A 26348-nucleotide genomic window follows, 5' to 3' on the forward strand; every position below is an offset into this window, starting at 1 on the left:
TATCGATAGATATGTACTTATTGCCATTGCAGCCTTTAGATTCGTGGTTACCAAAGGTTCAAGGGTAACTTCCTTACTATATAACAGTCTAATTTAACTCACTTAGAATGCTATTACAGACACAATCTAAAGGTTGTTGTTTTTTTCCTCCTCATCCATTCTTTATATATTAGGTATCATATTCTGTACTCTTTGTCCCTTCACTGGCTTTGGGGGTAGTTGATTTGATTTTGCATCTGCTTAGTAATTAATTGTTCTACTTTCTTTACTGTGGTTTTATTTCCTCTGGTGACAGTTATTTAGCCTTAGGAACACTTCCTTTCCTAGCAGTCCCTCCAAAATTCACTGTAGAGGCGGTTTGTAGGAGGTAAATTCCCTCAGATTTTGCTTATCTAGAAATTGTTTAATCCCTCCTTCAAATTTAAATGATAATCTTGCCGGGTTGTGTATTCTTGGTTCAAGGTTCATCTCTTTCATTGCATTAAATATATCATGCCGCCCCCTTCTGGCCTTTAATTTTTCTGTTGAAAATTCTGATGATAGCCTTATGGGTTTTCCTTTGTATGTGATCTTTTTTCTCTCTTTGGCTGCTGTTAACCTCTAATCTTATCCTGCTCTTTGCAATTTTAATTATTCTATGTCTTGGCATTGTCTTCCTTGCGTCCCTTCTGTTGGGAGTTCTGTGCACCTCCATGGCCTGAGAGACTATCTCCTTCCCCTGATTGGGGTAGTTTTCAGCAGTTATTTCCTCAAAGACACTTTCTATCCCTTTTTGTCTGTTCTTCTGGTACCCCTGTAATGTGAATATTGTTCGGTTTGGATTGGTCACATAGTTCTCTCAATATTCTTTCATTCCTAGGAATCCTTTTTTCTCTCTATGCCTCAGCTTCTTTGTATTCCTCTTCTCTAGTTTCTATTTCATTTACTGTCTCCTCTACTTCATCTAATCTGCTTTTAAATACTTCCATTGTATGTTTCATTTCAGATACTGAATTCTTCAATGTTTGTATCTCATTCCTGAATTCCTCCCTGAGTTCTTGAATGTTTTTCTGTAGTTCTGTGAGCATGTGTATGATTTTTATTTTGAAACCTCTTTCAGGAAGATTGATGGGTTCAGTTTCACTGTTCCTCTTTCTACCCACAATACATTATTATTTTGGTCAAAATAATCAATTGTTTTTAAGGAAAAGCCAAATACATAAAGTGAAGTAAATATAATTATCAGAAGGACTTTATGTTTATTCACCTGTTTACATTTTGGTGCTGCACATATTTCATGTATATTTGTGCTTCCATCTGGTATTTCCCTTCATTCTGAAGAATATTTAAAATTTTTGGAGTGTTAGAATCACTCAGGTTTTGTCTGTGTAAAAATGTATTAATATTTCTTTAAATGGACATTTTCTTTGGATTTAAAGTTAATTTTTTACTTTTTCACTGAAAAGATTTTGTGCCCTTGTCATCTTGCTTTTATTGTTTCTATCTGAAATTAGCTGTTGTTCTAATTCTCCTGTTGTTTAATATATGCATATTTTTAAGTTACTATATACTTTATTTTGTTTTACTTCATCCTGGTTGGGATTTGCTGAGGTTTGTGGATTTGTGAGTTGATGTCTTTCCATTAATTTTGGATAAATTCTGTCTTTCCTTCTTCTAGGATGCCAGTTGCTTGCATGTTACACTGTTTGAAATTTTCCATGGTTTTAATGCTCCGTTTACTTGTCTCATTTTAGATGTTTCCATTTCTCTCAAATTTACAGTGTTTTCATTGTTTTTTCCAGTTTGCTGTTAACTTTTATTGAATGAAGTTCTTTATTTTTAATAGTATTTTTCATTTCTAGCATTTGTGTTTTGATTGCTTTTAGTTTACATTTCTGTGCTAATTTCATCTGTTTATGCATCTCCATTTTTTCCACTAGATTATTTTACATGCTTCTTACTGGTATTTTGAAGTCTTTGTGATAATTCTATCATCTAGACTATGGGTCCTCCTTATCTGTCTTTATGGGTTAAAATTTTCTTCTTTGCATATCTAATAACTTTATAAAAATTGTTTATCCGAAATTATATGTTGATGAAATATGACACTGAAGTTAATATGTACTCCTTAGAAGAGCATTTCCCTTCTGCAGTAAGGCCAAAAGTATGAAAGTCTAAGTCTGTTTAATCTGCAGTTGAGCCGAGTCTGGGCTTTTGTTGTAGTTTTTGTTAGATTCAGTTCAACATTGGCTTTAGGGCCTTCATCCAGACTTTGAATCAAGCATTGATAAGACTTGAGATGTCTTGTTGTGTAAAGCTTGCTGCTAGTTTTATTGGGCCTTCACATTTTTCAGCATGGTAGCGAATGTTGGAATATGGTTTGTCTGTCCCTGGTTCAGGGTTCTTTGTTTCCTTGCCCTAGGTATTCCTGGAGTGGAGAACCCATTTTTTTGACCTGCCTTACATCAGAAGTCACAGAACTGGTCCCAACCTGCAGCTACTGTGGAGTCCAAAGAATATTTGAGTTTCAGCTTATGCCAGCCCTGGTCAGCATGCTCAAAAGTGCCAATTTAGGTAATAAGCCTTTTATTAAATTGAGTTTGTAGATTTGGGCACTAATTTGAAATTATTTTAAAATGAAAGACTTTTTTTTTTTCTTTACTTATAAAATACAAACATATTACATAATCCAACCAATCCAAAGCAAAGATTGATATCATTTTGATTGATTTAAGATGAAGCTATTTTCTGTCCTTAAAATTATTTTCAGCACATCTTTATATAATCAAAATTAATGTTTTTTTAAAAGTGGCTCTTACATGACTATGATGATGATCCTATAATCATTATGTAGTCTTTGTTTTTAGGATTTTTTAAGGAAAAATTAAACATTTTATAAAGTAATACATGTTATAATGCAGGATTCAGGCAATAAGAAGTAAAGGCCTTCCTAATGTCAATTATTGGAGCTATTTCTATGATGAGTGTATTTTTCTATACTTTCCTCTAAATATATTTTATGTATACATGCACAGATATATATGTGAAACTTTTTCAGACAAAAATATGCATATTATTTTATAGCCTTTTTTCCTTTTCTCATAATTGGGGAATATTTCCTATACTAATATATTAGAATTTTTTTGCAAACAGCTTTATTAAGATGTAGTTGACACGTAATGAACTATGTATATGTTTAAAGTGCATAGTCTGCAAGGTGTTAAAATATATCTGCTTGTGTCCATCACTTTCAGAAGTTTCCTCAAGTCCTTTTGTGCCTCCTAGCTTCTGCTAGTCCCTTATTTTGTCATTACAGATTAGTGTGCATTTTCTGAAATTTTATAAATAGAAGTATACCCTATATGCTTTTTGTTTGCTTTTTTTCACAGTAATTATTGTAAATACATCCAAGTTTGTGTGTATCAGTAGTTCATGCTTTATTATTGCTGACTTGTACTCAATTTTTTGAGTACATCATAATTTGTTTAATCATTGGACTTTCTGCTAGACATTATATGTTATTTCCATTTAGGGCTATGAACTTAAAGTTGTCAACACTTGTGTACAAGTTTTAGTGTGGACACAAGCTTTTATTATTCTTCGGCAAATATCTAGGAGTGAAATAATTGGATCATATGGCAGGTTTGTATTTAACTTAAGACACAGCCAAACTGAACTCCAGAGTGGCTGTGCCTTTTGCATTCTGACCAGCAATACATGAGATTTGCATATCCTTGCCAACACTTAGTATGGTGTGTCCTTTTAATTTCAGCCAGTCTTGTAAGTGTGTGCTGATGTCTCATGGTTTTAATTACATTTCTCTAATGACTAATCTTTTTATGGCCTTATTTACCACTGTATGTTTTCTTTGGCGAAGTGTGTGTTCTGATCATTGCTCTTTTTAAAAATTGGGTTGTTTTCTTATTACTGAATTTTGGGAGTTCTGTATACATTCTGGATACAAGTCCTTCATCTGATACACAATTTACAGATATTTTCTCAAAGTCTGTGGCTTGCCTTTTTATATTTCTGTCTTTTGGTGTCTATTTTATTCTTGAGAAACATTAGATTTACAGAAAAATTGAGTGGATAGGATGGGAAGTTCCCTTATACCTCATATCCAATTTCCTCTTTGTTAACATTTTATATTAGTATGGTACTTACATTATAATTAATGAAACAATATTAATACATTGTTACTAAAGTCCATAGTTTATTTAGATTTCCTCAGTTTTTACTTAATGTCCAAGATCTCATCCTACATTACATTTAGTCATCATATGTCTTGCCTCTGATGAATATATTAACTTTCCTCATTTTTGGTGACCTTTCACAATTTTGAAAAGTGCTGATTGTGTACCTTATAGGATGCCCCCCTCCACTGGAATTTGTCTTAATATTTTTTCTTGTGATTAGAATGAATCATTAGGACAGCTTATTAAGTGGAAGATCACAGAAGTAAGGTGCTTTTCTTCAAGTCACCATCATGTCGAGGGTGTGTGCTGTAAACATGATTTATGACTATTTATACTGGCTTTGATGACCTGGCTGAGGTAGTGTTTGTCCACTGTAAAGTTACTTCTTTTTTTCCCCCTTCCAAATTACTTGATTGTCTTTTCATTTTCTAAACAGTCTCCTTTCAAAAAGCAGAAATTAAGCCCTTTAATTTTGAAGACCAGTTCATTTAATTTTTTTCTTGCATGGATCATGCTTTTGATGTTTCATCTAAGAAATATTTGCCTAGCTCAAGGGCACAAAGATTTTCTCCCAGGTTTTCTTCCAGTTTTATAGCTTTAAGTTTTACATTTAGATTTATAGCAATTTTGAGTTAATTTATATATGGTGTGGGATATGGATCAAAGTTTATTCTTTTCCATATGAATATCCAGTTGTTTCAATACTTTATTGATAAGGATATCCTCTGCTGGATTATCTTTTCACCTCTCTTGAAAATTGGTTGTGCATATATGTGTAAACTGATTTCTGTACTCTATCTGTATTTTGTTCCATTAATCTATTTTTCTATCCTGATATCACTGCCATACTTTCTAAATTACCGTAGCTTTGTAAGACTTATAACCTGGTAGGTAGCCTTCCATCTCTACTCTTCCTTTTCAAAGATGTTTGGCCCTTCCAGATCCCTTGCGTTTTTATATGTGTTTGAGCATCAGCTTGTCAATTTACTTAAAGGTAAGATTTTCTGGGATTTTTTTAATGTAAGCATCGTTGATACACAGTCTTACATTGGTTTCAAGCATACAGCACAGTGGCTCAACAGTTACCCATATTATTAAATCCTCACCCCGACTAGAACAGTTACTATTTGGCAACATAGGAAGATGTTACAGAATCACTGGCTGTGTTCTCCATACTGTACTACTATCCTTGTGACCAACCTATATTATGATTGAGAATTTTTCTAACCTTTTATCCCCTTCACCTTCCTCACCCACCTCTCCTAACTCCTCCCCCATGGTAACCCCCAGTCACTTCCAGTGTCTATGAGTCTACTGCTATTTTGTTCATTTTATTTTGTTTTTATATTACCCAAGTAAGTGAAATCATACGGTATTTGTCTTTCTCCACCTGACTTACTTCACTGAGCATAATACCCTCTAGATCTATCCATGTTGCTGCAAATGTCAGGATTTCTTTTTTTGTGTAGCTGAATGATGTCGCATTGTGTATATGTGCCACATCTTTATCCATTCATCTATTGATGGACACTTAGGTTGCTTTCATATCTTGGCTATTGTAAATAATGCGGCAGTAAACATAGGGGGTGCATATATCTTTTCAAATCAGAGATTTTGTTTTCTTCAGGTAAATTCCTAGAAGTGGAATTGCTGGGTCATATGGTATTTCTATTTTTAGTTTTTTGAGGAACCTGCATACAACTTTCCACAGTGGCTGCACCAATTTACATTCCCACCAACAGTGCATGAGGGTTCCCTTTTCTCCACATCCTTGGCAGCACTTGTTATTTCTTGTATTTTGTATAGTGCACTTTCTGGGATTTTGATTGGGGTTCCATTCTCTGGATCAGTTTGAGGAGAACTGATATTTTAACAATGTTGAGTCTTTCAGCTTATGTGCGTAATGTATATCTCCACTTATTTAGATTGTCTTTAATTTCTTTCATCAACATCTTTTAGTTTTCAATTTATACAGTGTTGGACATCTTTTTTCAGTTTTGTCCCTATTTAATGCTTTTTCTTGTTATTATAAGTGGCATTTAAAAATTTTCAATTTCTGATGTTTGCTGCTAGTATGTTCAAATGCAATTGATTTTTTTAAAACTTTGTGGTAAAATTTATGTAATATAAAATTTGCCATTTAAACGATTTCTTCAAGTATACCATTCAGTGGCATTAAGTATATTTGCAGTTTTGTGTAACCATCACAACTACTTACTTCAAGAATGTTTTCATCATCCCAAACAGAAAATCTTTACCCATTAAGAATTAACTACTGCCAGGTCTTTACAGAGAACAAACTTGGTTTTGTAGATGTGTATTGTTCTATAGTCTACATTTTAAAAATCTCTGCTCTAACCTTTCTTTCTTTCTTTAGCTAGTTTTTGTTGGATGGCCTTCTAGTTCCTTAGGTACATAGTTAGGTCATCAATTTGATATATTTTCTTTGTTTTTAATATATATGATTACAGTTCTACTTTTCCTCTTAGCAGTGCTGTCACTGCATTTCATAAAGTTGGGTATGTTGTATTTTCATTTTCATTTGTCTCAAGGCATTGTCCAATTTCCCTGTGATTTCTTCTTTGACTTGTTGTTTAAAAGCATCATGTTCAATTTCCACATATTTGTGAATTTTCCAGTTTTCCTTCTGTTACTGATTTCTACTTGTATTTTGTTATGATTGGGTAAGATACTTGAAACTTACTTTTTTCAAGTTTATTGAAACTTACTTTGTGGCCTAACATACGGTCTATCCTAGAGAATGTTCCATGTGCACTTGAAAAGACTGTGTATATTGCTGTTGTTTAAGTGTTCTGTGCTGTTTTATGTGTCTGTAGTTCTAATTGATTTACAGCATGTCAAACCCTCTGTTTCCTTATTGGTCTTATGTCTGGCTGGTTTATTCAATATTATCAGTGGGGTGTTAAAAGTCAACTATCATTGTAGCACTATTTCTCCCTTCATTTCTGTGCAGTGTGCTTCATATATATGGATCTCAGCAGATAGAAGCATATATGTTTATTATTGTTTTATCTTCTTGCCCTGTTGAACCTTTTATCAACAAATAATGTCCCTCTTTGTCTCTTCTGTTTTTTGACTTGAAGTGCACTTTGTCTAATGATAACATAGCCACCTCATCTCTTCATCATTACTGTTTGCTTGGAATATCTTTTACTGCCCTTTTGCTTTCAAATTCTTTGTGTCCCTATATATACAGTGTCTTTAACAGATGATGGATAGATGGATTTGGGGGGCTTTCTTGTTTTTTGTTTTTTAAAATAATCTAGTCTACCAATGCCTTTTTAAAATGGGAATTTAATCAATTTACTTTTAATGTCAGTACTGATAAAGGTTTTACTTCTGCCATTTAGTTATTTTCTGTAGGTCTTATAATATTTTTGCTCCTCAATTCCTCCACTATTGCCCTTTTTTTGATAATTGGATGATTTCTTTTTTGTAATACTGTTTAAATTCTCCTTCATTTTCTCTATGTTTTTTAGTTATTTACTTTGGGGATTACAATTAACAGCTTAGAAATTTTAATAATCTAGTTTGAATAACACCAACTTTGTTTCATTTGTGTGTACAAACCCTTTGCTTCTGTATATATCTCCATTCCCCTTCCTTTATATTTGTTTATAAATATTTATATTTAATCTGTTGTCTCAAAATGATATTTTTATATCCTCTATGTTTATTAATTTAGATTTATATAGTCATTTTATGTATTTGTCTTTTAAATCATACAAAAAAAAAAGAAAAGTTAAAAACTAAACCAAAAGTACAGTAAAACAAATCTGGTTGGTATGAAGTTACCTTTAGAGGAGTTCCTTATTTTTTGTCTTTGAGTTAATGTCTAGTGCTCTTGAATTTCAACCTTTCAGCATTTCTTGTAGGGCATATCTACTGTAGTAAATTCCCATAGCTTTTTAAAAATCTGGCAATGCCTTAATACATATTAATTTTTGAAGGATAATTTTGCCAGATATATAATTCTTAATTTAGTCTTTCTTTCAGGACTTTAAGTATGTCTCCCATTGCTTCCTGGCTTTCATAGTTTCTAAAAAATCAGCTGTTAAATCTTAATAGGATGTCTTGTATGTAACCAGTTACTTTTATCTTCCTGTTTTCAAAATAATCTCTTTGTTCTGAGTTTTCACAGTTTGACTATAATGTGTCTGGTGTGGATCTCTTTTGAGTTTTTCCTCCTTGAAGTTTGTTGGGCTTCTTGAATGTATAGCAGTATATAGCTGCTAAAGGAAACCAGGAAAATCTCTGAAATTTACCAGCCTCTTAATCAAGTTCTCCTGGGGCCAGTGAAATATTTGGCTAGACTCCACAGTTCTGAAAGAGTCATTTCAGATAGTTCTGCCTGCTCAATAGTGCTTTAGCAGAGGGTGAGATGCCTGGAGCTTCTTAGTCATCTTCTTTCACATTATTCCCACAATTGATTTTCATATATTGCAACTGTTCTATTGACTTTTTTGTTGATTATATCAGGTTTTGAACATAGGTAATCACGTCCTTTGGGAATGAAAACAGTTTTACTTCTTTTCTTACTTAGCTAGGTGTCTTTTTTTTTTTTTTTTTTTTTTTTGCCTGTTGCATTGACTCGAACCTCCAGTAAAATGTTGAATATAAAGGTGAGAACAGACATCCTTATTGTATTTCTGACCATAGCAGTAAAGCAGTCTTTAATCATGAAGTTACCCATTAACTGTAGGTTTTTTGTAAATGCTCTCTATCAGGTTGAAGAAGTTCCTGTCTGTGCCTATTTTTTTGCATTATTTTTAAGAGCTGTGTATTTAAGTATTATCTAAGTCATGTTAGCAAATGACTGCTTAATAGGTCTGTACTGTTTTATCCCACTATCAGCCACATATGAGAGTGTTGATTTCTCAGCATCTTTGGCAGCACCTGGTACAAAATTCTGTTTATGTTTTGCAAATATTTTTGAAAATATTACTTTGTAACCTAGGAGTTCTCCTCCTAGGTATAGACCCAAAAGACTTGAAAACATAAGTCTACACAAACACCTGTACATGACTGCTTGTATCAGCATCATTCATAAAAGCCAAAACTCGAAGTCCATCAACTAATCGATGCATTAACAAAATACATGTCTGTAGAATATTATTCTGCCATAAAAAGAAATGAAGTACTACAAGATACATGCTACAACATAGTTGTACCTTGAAAACATTATGCTAAGTAAAAGAAGCCAGACATAAAAAGTTACAAATTGTGATTCCATTTATGTAAAGTGCCCAAAATAAGGGTATCTGTTTAAACAGAAAGTAGTTTAGTGGCTTCCAGGAGCTGGGGGCAGTAGAGACTGGGGAATGACTGCTAATGGGTATGGGCATAGGGTATCTTTTTGGGGTGATGGAAATGCTCTGGAAATAGGTAGGGGACATGTATGTATAACTGTGAATATATTTAAAAACGTCAAATTGACAGAGGATGGCAAATACCATGTGATTTTGCTTATATATGAAATCTAAGAAATAAAGCTAATGAATGAAAAAGCAAGACTGCAATAGACTCATAAACACAGAACAGACTGGTGGTTGCCATAGGAGGGATGGGTAAAATAGATGAAGGAGATAAGGCGGTACAAACATCCAATTATAGAATAAATTAGTCATGGGGCTGAAAGTACACCCTATGAAATACAGTTAATAATATTGGAATATCTTTGTATGTTGACAGATGGCAACAACACTTAGCATTAGGTGGTAAGCATTAGGAATTCATGTAATTGACATATCACTATGTTGTACACCTGAAATCAAAATAATATTGTTTAGCAACTGTATCTCAGTTAAAAAAATAAAAGCAATACATTTCATTTTCTTAGGAAATGTTTAAGCCAAACTATAGAAATTCATTTTAAAAATTAAATTAAAAAGTAAATAAAAACACTGAACTATACGTTTTAAAATGGTGAGTTTTATGGTGTGTGAATTATATTTCAATTAAGAAAAACACCATGTAAGCATCTGTACAAACCCATAACGCCTTTGGTAATCCTCATAAAGACAACAGGAAGAAAATTATGACAGTAAAGCAGTAACTATAACAATTAGGTTTAATGGAGGTAATTAAGCCAACCTAAGTAAATGAATATTCATTCTTTAGAAAAAACTGCTATTTAGTTTTATTTTACCCTTTCATATATTGACCATATATAGTTGAAAATTTTCCAGTTACATATATTTTTAGGCAGTATTTCTATTAGTGTATTAATGACGTCAATCCTCTGAGCCCTTATTTTTTGAAATCTTCGTATTTTTCTTGCTGATGTGTTTATTCTACATCTTCCTCCTTTGTTGAAAATCCTCCCTGTTGCCTTACTATTTTTGTTTTGTGTTAGGCTTTTACAATTTAAAACTTTATGGGGTTCCTTCAGTCTTTTTTTTGTTTTGTTTTGTTTTTAATTTTTATTTTGGCATCATTAATCTACAATTACATGAGGAACATTACCTTTACTAGATTCCCCCCATCACCAAGTCCCCCACACCTACCCCATTACAGTCACTATCCATCAGCGTACTAAGATGCTGTAGAATCACTACTTGTCTTCTCTGTGTTGTACAGACCTTCCTGTGCCCTCCAACCTACATTAAATTCCAATAACTTTTTTTTTTTGGTATCATTAATCTACAATTACATGAAGGACATTATGTTTACTAGGCTTCCCCCTTCACCGAGTCTCCCCCACAACCCCCATTACAGTCACTGTCCATCAGCGTAGTAAGATGCTGTACAATCACTACTTGTCTTCTCTGTGTTGCACACCCTCCCCGTGCCCCACACACACTATACGTGCTAATCGTAATGCCCCCTTTCTATTTCCCCGCCCTTATCCCTCCCTTCCAACCCACCCTCCCCAGTCCCTTTCCCTTTGGTAACTGTTAGTCCATTCTTGGGTTCTGTGATTCTGCTGCTGTTTTGTTCCTTCAGTTTTCCTTTGTTCTTATACTCCACATATGAGTGAAATCATTTGGTACTTGTCTTTCTCTGCCTGGCTTATTTCACTGAGCATTGTACCCTCTAGCTCCATCCATGTTGTTGCAAATGGTAGGATCTGTTTTTTTCTTATGGCTGAGTAATATTCCATTCTGTATATGTACCACATCTTCCTTATCCATTCATCTACTGATGGACATTTAGATTGCTTCCATATCCTGGCTATTGTAAATAGTGCAGTGATAAACATAGGGTTGCATCTGTCTTTTTCAAACTGGGCTGCTGCATTCTTAGGGTAAATTCCTAGGAGTGGAATTCCTGGGTCAAATGGTATATCTATTATGAGCATTTTGAGGAACCTCCATACTGCTTTCCACAATGGTTGAACTAATTTACATTCCCACCAGCAGTGTAGGAGGGTTCCCTTTTCTCCACAACCTCGCCAACATTTGTTGTTGTTTGTCTTTTGGATGGTAGCCATCCTTACTGGTGTGAGGTGATATCTCATTGTGGTTTTAATTTGCATTTCTCTGATGACAAGCAATATGGAGCATCTTTCATGTGTCTGTTGGCTATCTGAATTTCTTCTTTAGAGAACTGTCTATTCAGTTCCTCTGCCCATTTTTTAATTGGATTGTTTACTTTTTGTTTGTTGAGGTATGTGAGATCTTTATATATTTTGGATGTCAACCCTTTATCGGATCTGTCATTTATGAATATATCCTCCCATACTGTAGGGTACATTTTTGTTTTATTGATGGTGTCCTTTGCTGTATAGAAGCTTTTCAGCTTGATATAGTCCCACTTGTTCATTTTTGCTTTTGTTTCCCTTGCCCGGGGAGATATGTTCAAGAAGAGATCACTCATGTTTATGTCTAAGAGATTTTTGCCTATGTTTTTTTGTAAGAGTTTTATGGCTTCATGACTTACGTTCAGGTCTCTGATCCATTTCGAATTTACTTTTGTATATGGGGATAGACAGTGATCCAGTTTCATTCTCTTACATGTAGCTGTCCAGTTTTCCCAGCACCATCTGTTTGAAGAGACTGTCATTTCCCCATTGTATGTCCATGGGTCCTTTATCGAATATTAATGGACCATATATGTTTGGGTTAATGTTTGGAGTCTCTATTCTGTTCCATTGGTCTGTGGCTGTGTTCTTGTGCCAATACCAAATTGTCTTGATTACTGTGGCTTTGTAGTAGAGCTTGAAGTTGGGGAGTGAGATGCCCCCCACTTTATTCTTCCATCTTAGGATTTATTTAGCTATTCGGGGTCTTTGGTGTTTCCATATGAATTTTTGAACTATTTGTTCCAGTTCATTGAAGAATGCTGTTGGTAATTCAATAGGGATTGCATCGAATCTGTATATTGTTTTGGGCAGGATGGCCATTTTGACGAATTAATTCTTCCTAGCCAGGAGCATGGGATGAGTTTCCATTTCTTAGAGACCTCTTTAATTTCTCTTAAGAGTGTCTTATAGTTTTCAGGGTATAGGTCTTTCACTTCCTTGGTTAGGTTTATTCCTAGGTATTTTATTCTTTTTGATGCTATTGTGAATAGAATTGTTTTCCTGATTTTCTATTAGTTCATTGTTAGTATATAGGAAAGCCACAGATTTCTGTGTGTTAATTTTGTATCCTGCAACTTTGCTGAATTCCGATATTAGTTGTAGTAGTTTTGGAGTGGACTCTTTAGGGTTTTTTATATACAATATCATGTCATCTGCAAAAAGTGACAGTTTGACTTCTTCTTTACTAGTCTGGATGCCTTGTATTTCTTTGTTTTGTCTAATTGCCATGGCTAGGACCTCCAGTACTATGTTGAATAACAGTGGGGAGAGTGGGCATCCCTGTATTGTTCCCAATCTCAGAGGAAAAGCTTTCAGCCTCTCGCTGTTCAATATGATGTTAGCTGTGGGTTTATCACGTATGGCCTTTATTATGTTGAGGTACTTGCCCTCTATGCCCGTTTTGTTGAGAGTTTTTATTATGAATGGATGTTGAATTTTGTCGAATGCTTTTTCAGTGTCTATGGAGATGATAGCATATCCTTTTATCTGCTAAATAAGCTGTGCTGTGAACACACAAAGTACATAAATACTAAAGCTTTGTTTTTTGTTGATAACAATGAATACTTTTATGAAGTACCAGTGTCCTCTCTATTTATTGAATCAAACTTTATTTTTATAAATAAAATTTGTGCAGTTTTTAAAAGCTGCATACGTAGTACTAAAAGGTTCATAGTAAAACACTATGGCCCTTTTTCTACCCCTTACTGCCTCCTGTTGTTCTCGAGGGAAACACTGACAGCACTTTATTTCTTCTAGGATTAATTTAGAATAAATATATTTATTTCTAAATAACACATACTCTTTTTCAGTGGTCTCTCTTAGACATGTCTGGTGAATCATTAATTGGCATAGGGGGTTCTAGATCTCTTATAGCACCCTTCCCAGTCTTCTCACCTGCCCCTCCCAATAGTCTTACCATTTTCACTTCAATCTGTAGTTAATACAGCAGCATGGTATGATAAAATGTTCTCTCTTGGAGCTACTAAATATCCATTTCATTCGTAGGCCCAGTTCTCCCACCCTTGTGGAGGTTCTCAGTATTATTTTCCTCACCAGTGGAACTCCAGATAATCTGCTCGCTCTGTTTTCTGTTCCCTGACCTTGTCCCGCCCGGTGCCCCTGTTCTCCTCTTCTGGTCTGAACTCTTGGCCTTCCACACCTCTGCCACCGATGTCATCCTGGGTCACCCCTGCCTTTTCTGTGACGTCCCTTTGGCCCCCTTCCAACTAGGTTCCCATTTCCTAGAACTCATCCTTCTCTTTCTGAGTTTATTCTTTCAGTTTTGATAGAGTACTTTCTCCAGTAGTTTCCTAAGGGATCATAAGACATATATATATATGTAAATTCCATATCGGTCTTAAAATACACTTATTCTCTTTATGTTCAATTCATAATATAGTCAGCTATGTAATCCTAAGCCATTAGTTGTTTTTGTTTTTTTTTTTTCAGAATTTTAAAGAATTCTTTTAGCATTCCTGTGTTGGTCTTGAGCACAGTGCCATTCTGTCAGACCTTTGTGTGTGAACTCTTGCTTCCAGGTCACTTTTAGAATTTTTACTTTATCCTTTATATTCTGAAATTGTGTGTGTTGGGATGGGTACTTGGTGGGTGTTACAGTTCAGGAACTTGTGTCCTTCAATTTCTCTAATGATTTTCTTCCATTGTTCTTGTTCTGCTTTTACTGGAACTTCTGTTAGTCCAATGTTTGAATTACTATTTTGACTCTTACTTTCTTATCTCATTTGTTGCCTGATTGCTTTCTGGGATTTGTCCTCAATTTTGTACTATTGTGGGAAAAACATATGACATAAAATGTACCATCTTAATCATTTCTAATAGTTCAATTCAGTAATGTTAGGTTTATTCACGTTGTGCAACTGATTTCCAGAACTTTTTCCTTTTGTAAAACTGAAACTTATACCCTTTAACAACTCTCCATTTCCCCTCCCAGCAGCCCCTGGCAACCACACTTCTTCTTTATGTTTTCTTAGAATTTCTTCCTTTTAAGGCTGAATAGTATTCTATTTTATAAATATACCGCATTCATTTGTCAACAGACACTTGGGTTACTTCTGCCTCTTGGCTGTTGTGAGGGTGCTGCTGTGAATGTGGGTTTAGAAGTATCTCTTTGAGATCCTGCGTTCAAGCCTTTAGGGTATATAGCCAAAAGTGCAATTGCTGGATCATATGGTAATTCTGTTTTTAGTGTTTTGAAGAACCACCATACTGTTTTCTATAGTGACTGTACCATGTTATATTCCCATCAACAATGCACAAGGTTTCCAGTTTCTCTACATCTTCTCCAACACTTAGCTTCTGTTTTTTTTATAGTAACCATCCTCGTAAGTGTGAGGTGATATCTCATTGTGGTTTTGGTTGCATTTTCCTAATGATCGGTGAACTTGAGCATCTTTTCACATAAATGGATTATTAGCCATTTACATATCACTTTAGGAGAAATGTCTACTCAAGTCCTTTGTCCATTTTTGATCTGGTTATTTGTTTTTTGTTGTTGAGTTGTGGAAGTTCTCTATGTTCTAGATGTTAATCCCTTATCAGATATGATTTGCAAATATCTTCTCCCATTTCATAGATTGCCTTTTTACTGGCAGTTGTGTCCTTTGACGCATGTAGCTTTTTAATTTTGATACAGTCCAGTTTGTCTGTATTTAGTCACCTGTGCTTTTGAGTATGTGGGATATCCTTGCTGTGTACTTATTTTTTTCTTTAAAGAAAGCACACCAAAATTCGTGAACTGCACCAATTTGAAGTGTAACAACTTGATGATTTTTATGTATATACACATCTGTAATCACCTCCCAGATAAAGATAGCGAATGCTTCTCTTGTTCCAGAGGCCCATCAGTAAGTTGCTCCCTGTATAAGGTCATCACTCTCCTTATCTCTGTTACCATATGAATTTCGCGTGTTCTGGAACTTTACATAGATGGAATCATGTAGCGTATGACTGTTCGTCCTGGCTTCTGGTTATCATTGTGTCTTTGTTAATGTTATCTTCTAACTCTTCTCTCTAAAGAGGCTACCCTTGAACCTTTGGTAACCACGAATCTAAAGCCTGCAATGGCAATAAGTACATATCTTTCAATAATCACCCTAAATGTAAATGGACTGAATGCACCAATCAAAAGACACAGAGTAATAGAATGAATAAATAAGCAAGACCCATCTATATGCTGCTTACAAGAGACCCACCTCAAACCCAAAGACATACACAGACTAAAAGTCAAGGGATGGAAAAAGATATTTCATGCAAACAATAGAGAGGAAAAAAAGCAAGTGTTGCAGTACTAGTATCAGACAAAATAGACTTCAAAACAAAGAAAGTAACAAGAGATAAAGAAGGACATTACATAATGATAAAGGGCTCAGTCCAACAAGAGGAGATAACCATTATAAATATATATGCACCCAATACAGGAGCACCAACATATGTGAAACAAATAATAACAGAATCAAAGGAGGAAATAATGCAATGCATTCATTTTATGAGACTTCAACACACCACTCACTCCAAAGGACAGATCCACCAAACAGAAAATACGTAAGGACACAGAGGCACTGAACTGCACACTAGAACAGATGGACCTGATAGACATCTACAGAGCTCTACACCCAAAAGCAGCAGGATACACATTCTTCTCAAGTGCACATGGAACATTTTCCAGAATGGACCACATACTAGGCCACAAAAAGAGCCTCAGGAAATTCAAAAAGATTGAAATTCTACCAACCAACTTCTCTGACCACAAAGGTATAAAACTAGAAATGAATTGTACAAAGAAAACAAAACAGCTCACAAACACATGGAGGCTTAAGAACATGCTCTTAATAATCAATGGATCAATGACCAAATTAAAATAGAGAGCAAGCAATATATGGAGACAAATGACAACATAGCACAAAGCCCCAACTTCTCTGAAACACAGCATTCTAAGAGGAATGTATATAGCAATCGAGGCCTATTTAAAGAAGGCAGAACAATCCCAAATGAGTAGTCTAAAGTAACAATTATTGAAATTGGAAAAAGAAGAACAAATGAGGCCCAAAGTCAGCAGAAGGAGGGACATAATAAAGATCAGAGGAGAAATAAATAAAATTGAGAAGAATAAAACAATAGAAAAAGCAATGAAACCAAGAGCTGGTTCTTTGAGAAAATAAACAAAATAGATAAGCCTCTAGCCAGACCTATTAAGAGAAAAAGAGAGTGAACACACATCAACAGAATCAGAAACAAGAACAGAAAAATCACAAGGCAGCCCACAGAAATACTAAGAATTATTAGAGAATACTACAAAAAACTATATGCTAACAAGCTGGAAAACCTAGGAGAAATGGACAACTTCCTAGAAAAATACAACCTTCCAAGACTGACCAAGGAAGAAACAGAAAATTAAACAGACCAATCAGCAGCTACTAATCAAAAAAATACCCTAGAGCAAAATCCCCGGTCAGCTGGCTTTACCGTGGAATTTTGTCAGACATACAGAGAAGGCATAATACCCATTCTCTTTAAAGTTTTCCAAAAAATAGAAGAGGAGGGAATACTTCCAAACTCATTATATGAAGCCAGCATCACTCTAATACCAAAACTAGGCAAAGACACTACAAAAAAAGAAAATTACAGACCAAAATCCCTGATGAATATAGATGCAAAAATACTCTACAAAATATTAGCAAACCGAATTCAAAAATACATCAAGAGGATCATACACCACGACCAAGTGGGATTCATCCCAGGGATGCAAGGATGGTACAACATTTGCAAATCCATCAACATCATCCAGTACATCAAAAAAAGAAGCATAAAACCCACATGATCATCTCCATAGACGCTGAAAAAGCATTTGACAAAATTCAACATCCATTCATGATAAAAACTCTCAACAAAATGGGCATAGAGGGCAAGTACCTCAACATAATAAAGGCCATGTATGATAAACCCACAGCTAACATCATACTGAACAGTGAGAGGCTGAAAGCTTTTCCTCTGAGATTGGGAACAATACAGGGATGCCCACTCTCCCCACTGTTATTCAACATAGTACTGGAGGTCCTAGCCATGGCAATCAGACAAAACAAAGAAATACAAGGCATTCAGATTGGTAAAGAAGAAGTCAAACTGTCACTATTTGCAGATGACATGATGTTGTACATAAAAAACCCTAAAGAGTCCACTCCAAAACTACTAGAACTAATATCGGAATTCAGCAAAGTTGCAGGATACAAAATTAATACACAGAAATCTGTGGCTTTCCTATACACTAACGATGAACTAGCAGAAAGAGAAATCAGGAAACAGTTCCATTCACAGATACATCAAAAAGAATAAAATACCTAGGAATAAACCTAACCAAGGAAGTGAAAGACCTATACCCTGAAAACTACGGGACACTCTTAAGAGAAATTAAAGAGGACACTAACAAATGGAAACTCATCCCATGCTCCTGGCTAGGAGGAATTAATATCGTTAAAAAGGACATCCTGCCTAATGCAATCTCCAGATTCAATGCAATGCCTATCAAAATAGCAACAGCATTCTTCAACAAACTGGAACAATAGTTCTAAAATTCATATGGAACCACCAAAGACCCCGAATAGTCAAAGCAATTCTGAGAATTAAGAATAAACTGGGGGGTATCTCACTTCCCAACTTCAAGCTCTACTACAAAGCCACAGTAATGAAGACAATTAGCTACTGGTACAAGAACAGACCCACAGACCAGTGGAACAGAATAGAAGAGCCCAGATATAAACCCAAACAAATATGGTCAATTAATGTACCATGAAGGAGCCATGGACATGCAGTAGGGAAATGACAGCTTCTTCAACAGCTGGTATTGGCAAAACTGGACAGCTACATGTAAGACAATGAAACTGGATCACTGTCTAACCCCATATACAAAAGTAAACTCAAAATGGATCAAAGACCTGAATGTAAGTCATAAAACCATAAAACTCTTAGAAAAAACATAGGCAAAAATCTCTTGAACATAAACATGAGCAACTTCTTCATGTACATATCTCTCTGGGCAAGGGAAACAAAAGCAAAAATGAACAAGTATAACTATATTAAACTAAAAAGCTTCTGTACAGCAAAGGGCACCATCGGTATAACAAAAAGACATCCTAAAGTATGGGAGAATATATTCAGAAATGACATATCCGATAAGGGGTTGACATCCAAATTATATAAAGAGCTCATGCACCTCAACAAACAAAAAGCAAATAAGCCAAGTAAAAAATGGGCAGGGGATCTGAACAGACACTTACACAAAGAAGAAATTTAGATGGCCAACAGGGACATGAAAAGATGCTCCACATCCCTAATCATCAGAGAAATGGAAATTACAACCACAAGGAGATTTCACCTCACAGCAGTTAAGATGGCCACCATCCAAAAGACAAACAAGAACAAATGTTGGGCGAGGATGTGGAGAAAGGGGAACCCTCCTACACTGCTGGTGGGAATGTAAATTAGTTTAACCATTGTGGAAAGCAGTATGGAGGTTCCTCAGAAAACTCAAAATAGAAATGCCATTTGACCCAGGAATTCCACTCTTAGGAATTTACCCTAAGAATGCAGCAGCCCAGTTTGAAAAAGACATATGCACCCCTATGTTTATCACAGCACTACTTACAATAGCCAGGAAGTGGAAGCAACCTAAGTGTCCGTCAGTAGATGAATGGATAAAGAAGAAGTGGTACATATACACAATGGAATATTATTCAGCTAGAAGAAGAAAAGAAATCCTACCATTTGCAACAACATGGATGGAGCTAGAGGGTATTATGCTCAGTGAAATAAGCCAGATGGAGAAAGAAAGTATCAAATGATTTCACTCATCTGTAGAGTATAGCAACAAAGAAAAAAGTGAAGGAACAAAACAGCATCAGAATCACAGAACCCAAGAATGGACTAACAGTTACCAAGGGAGAGGGACTGGGTAGGATGGGTGGGAAGGGAGGGATAAGGGGAAAAGGGGGCATTACAATTAGCACACGTAATGTAGCAGGGGGATACATGAAAAAGGCAGTATATACAGAGAAGACAATTACTGATTCTGTAGCATCTTACTATGCTGATGGACAGTGACTGTAATGGAGTATGTGAGTGGGGGGTTGATAATAGGGAGAGTCTAGTAACCGTAATGTTGTGCAAGTAATTGTACATTAATGATATCAAAAAAATAAAAAAATAATAACAAGAAACCAACAACAAAAATTAAATCGATTAAATTTGTATTTTTCAAAAAGACGTTGGTAGATTGGATATTTTTAAAAAGCCAAAAAACAAAACCCCCCAAATCCATCTATCCACCATCTGTTAAAGACACTTTACATATAGGGACAAAGAATTTGAATGCAAAAGGGCAGTAAAAGATATTCCAAGCAAACAGTAATGTAGAAGAGCTGATGTGTCTATGTTATCATTAGACAAAATGCACTTCAAGTCAGAAAACAGTTAGAGACAAAGAGGGACATTATTTGTTGATAAAAGGTTCAGTAGGGCAAGAAGATAAAACAATAATAAACATAAACTTATATGCTTCTATCTGCAGAGATCCATATATATGAAGCACCAACTGCACAGACATTAAGGGAGAAAAAGTGCTACAATGATAGCTGACTGTAACACCCCACTGATAATATTGAATAAACGAGCCATACATAAGACCAATAGGGAAACAGAGGGTTTGACACTGTAAATCAACTAGAACTACAGACACATACAGCACAGAACACTTAAACAACAGCAGTATACACATTCTTTTCAAGTGCACATGGAACATTCTCTAGGATATACCGTATGTTAGGCCACAAAGTAAGTTTCAATAATCTTGAAAAAAGTAAGTTTCAAGTATCTTATCCAATCATAACAAAATAGAAGTAGAAATCAGTAACAGAAGAGAAACTGGAAAATTCACAGATATGTAGAAAATTAACGTGATGCTTTTAAACAAGTCATGAAGAAATCACAGGGAAATGAGACACCTTGAGACAAATACCCAACTTTATGAGATGCAGTGGCAACACTGCTAAGAGGAAAAGTAGAACTGTAAATATATATATTAAAAACAAATTATCTCAAATTGCTGAGCAGCAGTGCTTATTGCTCATGTTTCTTGGTGCCATTCTTCATTGCTCCATCCTTTGATAAATTTCTATAGACTCTTAGGATTCGTTTTCTGTATTTTGCCTGAATCTTTTCTTGGAGGCAGTGTTGTTTTAGTATAACATTTTTAAATGATTTTCAATGTCAGACAGTGTACTTGTATTTTCCTGTTTAATCTCCTTTTCATCACCGGTGGTCACTTACTGTAGGGAAGAGTGTGACTGTCTTATGACTGAAGACTAGCTAGTGAGCTGTGTTTTTGCTTTACCTAATTATTTTTTCAGTTTGTAAGATAAAATCATTCCTTGTAGTAATACCAGTTTTTGTGACATTGAGCCACCTTTGCCTGTTCCCCTTTATTTCCCAATTGCTTAATTTCTTCATTTTACAATGAATACTTAAGATGTGCCAGGATGAGTTCTAAGTGTCTTACATGTATTAGCTTATTTAATCTGCCTCATGACATTCTTAGCATCATGATAAATCCAGTCATTATTACAGTGGAATGAAGTCACTTGGTCAAGGTGGTAGAGCTGGGATTGAACCAAGAAGTTTTGCTCCAGGTGTGGGCTCTCTCCACCAAGCAAACGTTCAGATATTGAGTGTATCTTCTAACACTTTCTCTTTGCTGAAATCCTGAATTTGTTGTATTTTTCAGGTCTTTCTGTGGAATTTGGGACAATTCTAATTTACACATGTGAGAAGAGTTGCTGGCCTCAGAATCATCCTACTCCCATGGAAGAATTTTGTATTGTACAAGAAGACCCAGATGCATTATTATTTAAGTAGAGCATTTTCTTTTATTTATATAAATTAAAACAAATTTAATGTCCAAATTTGCTTTTACTTCATTTTGACTCACAAGTTATTAACTCTTATTTTTAAGTTTTGCCCTTTTTGCTTTTTGCCACTTGTGCTGGAGCTAAAGTGAGATTTAGAATCCCTGTCTGGTCTGCCCTTCCAGGCCTGTCTGCACAGTGGCAGCTTGGGATGTGACTCCTCTCCACCCAGAGGGCAGCTGTTCCTGCACTGGCAGCCTGGTGGGCATTCTAGGAGGGAGAGCAATTGAAGAGCAAGGAACAGCAGTCAGCCTCTGATTAACCCTGCTGCCTCTGTACTTCTCTCCTTTCTGGTGCTGTCCCTAGATGCTGATAGATCAAACCACTCGACCTCCTCCAGCTGCTTGAGGCTCCCACTCTGTGACACCAGCTGTTTATACCTGCCCCATGTTCCCACTCCCCAGGACCCTCACCCTCACCCATTCGCACCTTCTGCCCCTGCAGCATCAAGGAAAGGGGCCCTTACTCTATCCTGGACAGTGTTCCTCCATTTGGCTATTTGCTTTCCCAATCTCCCCTTTCTCTTTCTTTTCAGTGTTTATGTTATCAACCCCTTCTGTTCTGGTACCTTGACAGCAGTATGAAAACATTCCCACCAACTATGTACAGACCTCTTTGCCTGCATAAATAAATAAACTGGGTATAAACAATTTGATTTGCTGCTCTGGTAAATAATGCATTAGGCCCAGATTATCATAAGGTAGGATTCTCCTGGGCAGAATGTGACTGATGAGAACCCCATCTGATCCTGCCCTGCACAGCACCTGATGGAGAGTGGCTGGCAGTGTGCAAACTGAAGGTGCTGGTCAGTGAGGCTTCAAACATGCTGGGTTTTATAGGGGAAGAATTTTCCCTTTACTCTTCTAGGTTCTTAGTGAGAACCCACTGTAATAACAGACAACAGAAGAAAAACAAGTTTACAACATGTATTCTTATATATACATGGAAGATAACCAGGAAAACAGTAACTCCCTGAGATGGGCCAAGCCATCACCCTAAATATAGCTAAAGACAAAAGATGGGGGAGGGGAGACAGGGTGTAGGTAGTTATAAGAGGTTATCAGGCAAAGCATGGTAAACAAGGGTGGGGTACGGTTGTTATATATTAAGTAAGAAAGATAGGAGAAAGTAAGTCCAGTGTGGATATATCTAAATGTAAAACTCATTGCTGTGTAAGAGATCTAGAGCTAGAAAGACAGAAAAGGCCCTGAGGAATAGGATTAGGCATGAGTGGCACTTTTTCTCACTTCCTGCACTTGTATTCAGTTGGAATTTGTCAAGGTAGGCAAGCATTTTACACTTTATACACACACACAAATCCACAAAGAATAGCAAAGATCCTCAGGTGTCCAGCCCAGTCTAGGCCAAGGAGAAGAGAGGGGGAGGTAGGAGAACAGCCAAGGTAGGTAGCTTCCATTCACTTTGTCTAGAGGGAAAAGTAAGGTTAAGGTCAGCATCCTGCAGCAAGCCTCTTGTGTCAGCTGCTTGTGTGGGGTCATCTGCGGGAAGAGGGTGGGATCAAGGAAGTTAAAGGAGTGAATTATTTCAAGCAAGGTTGCCTTCCCTTAGAGGAAAGCAAGGTCTCTTACCGGGCAGATTACCTCACTAGTGCTGACTAAGGAATTCCATACACTAACAAGTTTAATATTGTACTCATGGGAGAGGCTGAAACTACAGTCAGGTTAGGTGCCAAGTGTTGGTTTGCTAGTGTGAGGCTTAGCAGATGTGACTCCATTTTGGGCCTGTTGTTTCTTTTTTAACAAGCACTTGTATCACATAATTGTCCTTTTTCGTGGTTGGGAAAATTTATTCTTCCTGATTTTAAAATCAGCATTTTCTTTGAGGAGCATGAGCATTTTGGATATACAGAAAATTATAAAGAATAAAAATTATCCTCAATTCTACTACAACCCAGATACACAAAAACGTTAACTGTGGTTTTCTTACTGTTTTTTAATGTATTCTTTGTTTTTACAAAATTTAGTCATATCAATGGTTTTATATCTTTTTCATTTAATATTGTGAGCATTTCCCCCATCAATAGTTGCTCATGAGATAATTGTAGTTGCTGCCGAGTATCCCTTCCCCCCCACCCCCCACTAACCCTGCAAAGTATGTATTTTTAACATGCATCAAAAGTCTAACACCAGTTTTGGCCATTTGTTTTTTCCATTTTTTGTTCTCATGATAACATGCCTATGGCTAATTTTTTTTTTTTTTTAAATCAGTGATGACTGCTGAAGGACAAATTCTTAGATTAGGAATGAGTAAGTCAAATGCCATGCACAATTTTAGTTTTTTTATCATATTTTCAAATTACCCTTGTTAAAAAAAAAAAGACAACAGGCTGAAAATGGAGTTGTTTATGCTAAGTCCCATATCACCAAACAGACTTTACAGATTCCCAGAAATGGAATCTTAAACCAGCCAATCAGGAATCACTTGATCAGCACTAGTTAGGTAATCTGCCTAATAGATTCCTGCCATTACCTAAAGGAAAGTAACCTTGCAATAACCAACCTACTTTTTTGCCAAGTATAATTTCCTTATTCCCAATTCCCTTCTAGCTATGAATGTCTTTCATTTCATACAGCTCCTCCAAGCCCTTTTCTGCCAGATTGAATGCTGCCTAATTCAAAGAGACTTTTGGTCAAATAAACTACTTTTTTATTATGCCTGTTGATCCTTTAACCCCCTCTAGAAAAGCTTTTAGAATCCTTACCTGAGGATGCAGGAATGCTTGTTTTCCTTTCTCTTGACAACACAGGGTTACACTTTTACTTTTTCCCAGTTTAATAGGTAAAAATAATTTAAACCTTATTTTGCATGTATTTGATTAAATTTTAATATGCTTATTGATTATATTGTCCACTTTGTGAGTGCTGTTCTTGCCTGTATTTTTTGTTTGGGTGACATTTGATTTCTTGTTAATTTGTAAGAGTTGTTTACATACAAGGGCATCGGTTCTCAAACCTGTAAGTAAACCTCGGCTGGGAGTTCACACCCCGGGGTAAAATGTGACTCAGGCTTTTAAGCCGTTTGGCGTTTCTGACTACGATTGTGAAAAATATGACCAGGTTGGATTAACGCCGGTGGCGCATAAAGTCTTTTGCTCAGAGCCCAACCCTAACAGCGGCCCACCGACGCCGCCTCGCCGGCGCCTACGGGCGGCCGCAGTGCGCAGGAGCGGAAGCTGGGTCGCCCTTCCCCCTCCCGCTTCCGGCCGCGGCTCAGTTCTCCCGCCTCCGCCTCCGCCGCGGCTCGTGGTCGTCCCGCCATGGCACTGTCGCGGGGACTGCCCCGGGAGCTGGCTGAGGCTGTGGCCGGGGGACGGGTGCTGGTGGTGGGCGCGGGCGGCATCGGCTGCGAGCTCCTCAAGAACCTCGTGCTCACCGGCTTCTCCCACATCGACCTGGTGAGGGCCAGGCGTGCGCGCGGGCTGAATGGCGGGCCGTCGGGCCGGGGACTCTGGGCCCGGAGGTCCGGACCGGAGTTGGGGGCGGCGGCAGACCAAGAGCCCTGGGGCTGTGGCCGCCCACGGAGAGGGAGCTCCTCGGCGGGGACGGAGCGGGGCTCACGGCACGCCGGGCCCTGCGGGCTCTTCTAGGGTCTGGAGCGGGCCCGGGTCGTCCGGGCGTCGCGCGGCGGGCCTGCCCCCACCTCCGGGGTAGCTCTAGTTTGTGGCGGCACTGAGCTGTGGGAGCGGCCTCGTGTCTTTTTTCTTCTGAGCAGTTCTCAGCAGGAGGCGATTGTTTGAGTCCCTCGTGGATGTTGAGACCGTTCAATTCGGAGATCCCCGGTAACTCAGAAGTAGTGATCCAGAGCAGAGAGGGTGGCGCTAAATAGCAACCAAAACATGCTAGCTCTGGTCCCGAGCACGAAGCGGTCCTACGAGATTTGGCATTAAAGCTTTTCATTTTCCTTACCACAGTAAGATTGCAAACGCTGTTTTCATCCTCCACCTTTTTTTTTTAAGATGGGAGTAAAAGTGAAATGCAGCGAGGTTTAGTAACTTACCTTGGGTTACGAAGCAGGTGGCAAAACTCCTTTGGGGCTCACGATCCTCTGTTCTGAGAATCTGCGTGATATATTGGCACCATAGATAATACGCTCGCTTATTTCATTAAAGGTGTTGGTTGGGATTTTAACTTGCATTGGTACACAGTGACTAATTTTAAATCAAGTTGTTTCTGTTAATATAAACTTTTTAGAGATTGGAGATGTTGCCTGGAACTGGAATGATGTGAGTTAAAATCTTAATGTAATGGATACATGAAATGAAAAAAGTCAAGGAGGCCTACTGAACTAATAAATGAGTTGGCTGGGAGCTTGCTTTGTTTTTTATAGTTATTCTATTCAGTTTTGTACCACAAACCCGTGATTGTACCTTAACTGGTAACTACTAGTACTTGTTCAGAAGAATCTTTTTGTAATAGACATGACAGTGAATTTGGACACCTCAAAGTACAAATAAAAAATGATGTTCAGGTGGTTAGATGTCTTGATGTTTTTCACCAGGTATAACCAGACCCATTAAGATGTTTCACTATTAGAACATTTGCTTACTCTAAATATAAATTTATTGAAATGGAATGAAAATGGCGTTAGTTATTATTTTCTTATATTTGCTTTTAAGCCGCAATTAGATAATACTTA

General features: G+C 36.8%; 2 protein-coding genes across 6 annotated transcripts in view; both read left to right on the plus strand.

The window, feature by feature from the left end:
* The window catches only part of PDCD2L (programmed cell death 2 like), a 46025-nt gene extending 23021 nt beyond the window's left edge, over nucleotides 1-23004 (plus strand). Inside the window, exons 6-9 of one of the 5 annotated variants that reach the window (XM_057493532.1) lie at nucleotides 2402-2553; nucleotides 21512-21638; nucleotides 21818-21893; nucleotides 21999-22527. In XM_057493532.1, coding sequence (XP_057349515.1) covers nucleotides 2402-2553; nucleotides 21512-21638; nucleotides 21818-21893; nucleotides 21999-22040 — 397 coding nt within the window. In that variant the 3' untranslated portion in view covers nucleotides 22041-22527. Of the gene's footprint in view, nucleotides 1-2401; nucleotides 2554-21511 lie in introns of all 5 variants that reach the window. The other 4 variants (XM_057493531.1, XM_057493533.1, XM_057493535.1 and 1 more) reach the window with 4 other exon arrangements.
* A 1898-nt stretch (nucleotides 23005-24902) lies between these two features.
* The window catches only part of UBA2 (ubiquitin like modifier activating enzyme 2), a 39964-nt gene continuing 38518 nt past the window's right edge, over nucleotides 24903-26348 (plus strand). Inside the window, exon 1 of the mRNA XM_036908755.2 lies at nucleotides 24903-25107. Coding sequence (XP_036764650.1) covers nucleotides 24970-25107 — 138 coding nt within the window. The 5' untranslated portion in view covers nucleotides 24903-24969. The remainder of the gene's footprint in view (nucleotides 25108-26348) is intronic.

Source organism: Manis pentadactyla, chromosome 15 (genome assembly GCF_030020395.1).
Source record: "Manis pentadactyla isolate mManPen7 chromosome 15, mManPen7.hap1, whole genome shotgun sequence".
Taxonomy (NCBI): Eukaryota; Metazoa; Chordata; class Mammalia; order Pholidota; family Manidae; genus Manis; species Manis pentadactyla.